Source organism: Lepus europaeus, chromosome 7, assembly GCF_033115175.1.
Source record: "Lepus europaeus isolate LE1 chromosome 7, mLepTim1.pri, whole genome shotgun sequence".
Taxonomy (NCBI): domain Eukaryota; kingdom Metazoa; phylum Chordata; class Mammalia; order Lagomorpha; family Leporidae; genus Lepus; species Lepus europaeus.
In genome coordinates, this window is record NC_084833.1 from 59790058 (window position 1) to 59795563 (window position 5506).

Consider the following 5506-nt stretch of genomic DNA (forward strand, 5'->3'; position numbering starts at 1 on the left):
CTGGAAAGTTTTCTTTCAAACTTAAAAATTATAACTTACTTTGTACTGATATTTCCTAGACACTGGAGACACAGATTTAAACTATTGAAAGTATAAGCACAAATGAGGGGACTAGATGTTCCCTAAACACTTAGCAGAATATCCTGGAACTGGATAATAAATTTCTAATTTTGTAGTTCTTGAAAATTCTAGAATCATAAAGAAGATTCAAGTATATAATGGCAACAGTTGATGATATAAACCTGTGATAGCCTGATGCATTCATCTTTTCAGCAAAAAGTAATTGCTGTAGGGATTAGTCTTTACCCTGGGCTCCCATCTGCCTGTAGTGCTGAAACAGGGCCTTAGAAACTCACTATTACTTGATTTTACAGCTGAAATACAGCTTAATATTTATCTTCAAATATGCTGATATCTTACATATATTACTGTTAAGTCACACAGTGCTAGACTCTAATACTTCTTTATCTTGTCTCAGTTCTGATTGTCAGAGTTTCTGTCATATTCACTTTGTTTACAGGTTCTTAGGGATACATGATGGTGTATTTTTCCCCGAAGAAACCTTTTATTTAAGGAATAGAAGATGTCTTTTTTAGAACCAAGTGTGTGAATTACTCAGCCTAGAAGGCATCCAAAGTGCATGCTGCCTGTATACCCCAGTGAGACTGGCTGGACTGATTATAATCTTCATTCTTTCTGTACACAAACAGGGACTTGGGGACCTTGGGTGGGCTCTAGTCAGTGTGCAGTAATTTAGCAGAGGACAGGTGACCAGAAACTGTACTTCTTATTTAAAAAAAAATACTTATTTAATTTATTTGAAAGTTACGGGAAGAGGTAGAGACAGAGAGAGAGGTCTTCCATCCACTGGTTCACTCCCCAGATGGCCGCAATGGCCAGAGCTGCACTGATCCAAAGCCAGGAGCTAGGAGCTTCCTCTGGGTCTCCCACATGGGTGCAGGGGCCCAAGGACTTGGGCCATCTTCCACTGCTATCTCAGGCCATACCAGAGAGCTGGATCGGAAGAGGAGCAGCCGGAACTAGAACTGGCACCCATATGGGATGCCGGCGCTTCAGGCCAGGGGTTTAACCCGTTGCACCACAGTGCCGGCCAGAATCTATACTTCTTTAGCTATGTATTAGACTTGGGCCTTTTCTAGGCATCCATATTTGTTTATCAAATTTAAACTGTAGGATTTTCAACAATGGAACAGGCTATTGTGAAGTGGTTTCTAGACAGGGACATTTACTTCCACCCCCTATTGATTTTTTAAATAAAATCATAAAGAAAGTCCAATCTCAAGCAAGTGGTTGGGGCCCCTGCCCTCCCCACATTCCAGCTACCTTTCAACTGTGACTTCATCACTGACATCATGTCCCCCACGACTGGCCCAGGAGAAGAGCAGCTCTCCCTTCTATGGGAGCCAGGTGGCCTCAGGGCTACACTGGGAGGTAGCATCCACAGGAGGTGGGTGACAGGACATCACTGGACACCTACTGGTACCTGTACCCAGGTGTGCTCAGTGCCACATCTAGGCTTCTACAAGTCTGTGAGCCACTGTGTCCTCAGGTAGCCCTGCTTCCTGCTCTCAAGAAAATATGGCACGGGCTAGAGAAGAAGCAGGGGACAGCCAGCTGGTGTCTGGTCGGGAGCCATCATCACGCATCATCAGAGTGTCTGTCAAGACCCCACAGGACTGCCAGGAATTTATGTTGGCAGAAAATAGCAGCGTCTACCACTTCAAGAAGGAGATCTCCAAACGCCTTCATTGTGACACTGACCGACTGGCACTCATCTTCACTGGAAAGATACTCCGTGATCAAGATATACTGAGCCAGCGTGGCATCCTTGATGGCACTACAGTCCACTTGGTGGTGAGGACCCATTTGAAAGGATTAACTGGTCCTAGAACTCTTTCAGGTCCCACAGGTCCCATCCATCGTCCTGAGCCATCAGCCTCTGAAGGTACTGGGGCACTAGCTATGCTGGGCCAGCTGGCCCGGAGTTCGCCTGATCTAGCTGACTTATTTGGTCAGTTGACTCAACTCCTGATGGCTGCACCTGGGTCTGTGGTGCAGTTCTTGGAAGATCCTCTAGTTCAAAGCTTGGCAAGTGAGAAACCAGCCAATGCCAGCCATGTTCCAGAATCCTCAAAGCCCAAACAGAGACATGAGTCTGCTTTTAAGGCTCTGGAAACCTTGCAGAACCCAGTCCAGCAACAAGCATTCCTACAAGCAGACAGGCAGAGGCTAGAGGCCTTGAAGGCAGTGCCAGGGGGTGACAATGCTATGCGTCCAGTCTGCTCTCACATCCAGCAACTCATGCTCTCCACGCTGGCCCTATTGTCTGCCTCCAAGGGCCATAGCCTAGGTTCAGAATCTTGCAGAGGGGAAACCAGTACTAAGAACAGTGCTGACAGTAACACAACCATGCCCACTGCTTCTGCACATGCCAAGACATTGGTAAGAGAGGTCAGTGCAAGAGTGGATGCCCAGGTCAGGGAGATGGCCTCAAATCAGCCCAATTCAGGGTGTAGGACTGGAACTCAGGACTTAAACTCAAGCCAGGATCTTCCCACCCAGGACAGTCAGCAGATGGAGAAAGTCACTCCCACCAGTCAGCTAAAACTCTCACCCTCTGTTTTGTGTCGAGTCTTATATACCCTGGAGCACAGTCTAGCTCTGTTACACCAGCTAGCAGCTGTCAGCCCTCTGAGACATCATATGCCACTGCTTCCCATCCTCACCAACCCTCGAGCACTGCAGGCACTGATGCAGATAGAACAAGGCCTACAGATACTCTCCAGGGAGGTGCCTGGGCTGAGACCATTCTTATGGAATCCAGCTATTCTAGGGGAGCCAGCTAGATCACGGTGTGCTAGAGGCATCCTTGAAACTGGGGCTGGAAGACAAGGTCATAGAGAAGACCCTGTGCAGTCCACCTTGGTCATTCTTCAGCTCCTCCATGCACTGGCCAATTCCTATTTCCAGGTAATCCAGTCCTCACTATCTTCATCCCTGCCCACTGCAGATCTCTACCAGCAAGAACTAGAGCAGTTGAAGGCCCTGGGTTTTGCTAACCATGATGCTAATCTCCAGGCCCTGATAGCCACGGATGGAGACATCTATGCTGCGATTGAGAGGCTGCTAGGGTTGCCACAGGTCTAGGTCCTTCCAGCTGATGCTCACAATACACCATCCCATAGAGAGGAAGGAAAAAGAAGGGGGAGGGAAGGGAAGTAGCTTATTTTGGGAATTCCTCCTACGTGGATCATGTGCACATTTGGACAGCCCCTATGTCACTGTCCATTAAAAAATTGCTTGGATTTTACGTGTTATGTAACTTTGGGGATGGGTAAGCAAAGGAAATGCTACTTGGAGAATGACTGATGATGTTAAATGATTTAGGGACTAGAATTCACCTATTCTTACGCCTCTAACATCAGAGTCTTTCAAAATTTTAACCATGAGGTAGAGAAATATTGAGGGATTTTGCATTTGAATCTTGTGTTCAATTAACAATCCAGTCTCCCACTAACATCATTACCAACACCATGAGTCTCTTCTATTGCAACTCCAAACTTTTAAGAATTCCTTAAGAAGTCGTGAATTTCCAAAAGACCTCTTGAAGTCACTTAGTTCATTTTTTGTCTATAGATCCAGTTCTAGAACAGATGCTCAATTTCTCTCTCTCAGCTATGGATTTTCAGCGTTCTTCTGTGCCAGGATCCTGATCTGTGACACTACTTCTCTGAAACATCATTCTCTCCTACTATTTAGGATTTTTCTTCTGCAAATGCTCAATTCTGTTGCCTATAAACTACTGTGTCTCCATTTGTCTCTGAATTTCTTGAGAGTTTCTCCCATTGCAGTAGTAACATTTCACTATCTTCTGCAGTCAGGAGCTTACCCCAAGTAATCTTACTTAAAACTTTCTCATTCCTTGTATACCCGAAAGTTTCTACAAAATTTGGTCTGAAGATCTCTGTTTCTTAAAACCTCATCCTTTACTCTCTTGTCTTTCCTCTTTTAGAATAGTACAACCTGAAAGTATGTTTTACCAATTTTTAAAGATTTATTTTATAAATTCAAAGGTCAGAGTTACGGGGAGAGGGGAAAGGAGACAGAGATATCGATCTTCTGTCTGCTGATTTACTCCCCTAGTGACTGGGCCATGCTGAAGCTGGAAGCCAGTAACCCCATCCAGATCTCTTGGGACATCTCTGTTGCCTTCTTATATGTATTAGAATGGAACCAGAATGAAAGTGGGGCACCTGGGACTTGAACCAATGCTCCTATAGGATGCCAGTATCTCAGCAGCTTAACCCATGGTACCATAACTTCAGCCCCAATATGGTAATTCTTTAAGTCTTAGAGAGCTTGGCCATTTTCATGGTCAAAGCTCTAGATCTTCCGTCACTGTTCTTAAATCTTTCTACAGTCCTCTGGCCTTCTCTTTGGGTGTCCTAGCAGAACCTTTGATTCAGCAAGTTGAAATATAGTTCAGCATCTTTCCCCTGTCCCATTCCTACTCTAAATTCTCTGTTCTGTATGTCTCACTAAAAATCAGCAATATTTTCCCAACCCATTCAGGCACTGCTCTGATAAATTTCTGAACTGTTTGTTATGTGACTCAGAGTAGGCACATACAGCATGCATGCCCCAGACTCCACTGACTAAATGTAACCATGCAGAAGGATAAGAATAGATGTAAAAATGGAGAGGAACACATTGGTATGTTGCTTAAGGGGAAGATAAGAACTAAAAATTCAGAGTCAGCCTCAGAGATCAGTTGAGTCTCATTCTTCCTGGGATTGGGAGGGGTAGGGGGACAGGCAGTGACATCTCTAAAGTAGAGATTTGTACTTAATTGTGTTGTGATATTCCATGAGCCTAGAGAGACCTGAAGGTTGTGTGTGTCTGGGACTTAGGTCAGACTTCTCTGCGGGCTCAGTTCCCTGCAGCGAGCCTGATAGGCAGCTTATTATTAATTTTCCCAGAGCACCAAAATTTTGACATTGGAGACCTGTGTTTGTTCCCAGGCTGGAGTGAGTGTCCCTGGGGTGAACTGGGAATAATGGGAAGGGCAATATTCTGAAATCCTACAAGTATGCTTCCCCTCCTCCATCATGCAGGCCCCATTGACCAGAATTCTGAGAAAGGTGGGATACATTTTTGAGATTATTGTTGATGTTCATTTTGAGGGCCACATTCACCTACACTCAGTCTGAAAGCAGCCTTTAGGCCTCCTCAAATCACCCCTTGCCACTACTCTAGGATTACTGCATTTTAATTTTAGGAGGTTAAAAGAGCCCAAAACAGAAAGGTAGGAATAGAGCTTGTTGGAAGAGTTGCAGACTCTAACAGTTTGTTATCAATGATGAGTGCCAGCTTTGGTTTTGTTCAGCAATGTGAAGCCATGGGGAATATCAACCCTGTGTCATACCCACAGGGCATCAGTTCAGAGTAGAGGCTGTAGCTAGAGCCCTCAGGGAATTAGAAACTG

The 5506-nt window shown here is 45.1% G+C and overlaps 1 protein-coding gene across 1 annotated transcript; it reads left to right on the forward strand.

Moving 5' to 3' along the window:
• The first annotated feature begins 1599 nt into the window (after positions 1–1599).
• Positions 1600–3168, forward strand: LOC133763795 (ubiquilin-1-like). The gene has a single exon (XM_062197535.1). It carries the CDS (start codon positions 1600–1602, stop codon positions 3166–3168), a length of 1569 nt encoding a protein of 522 aa, XP_062053519.1.
• The last annotated feature ends 2338 nt before the right edge of the window (positions 3169–5506 follow it).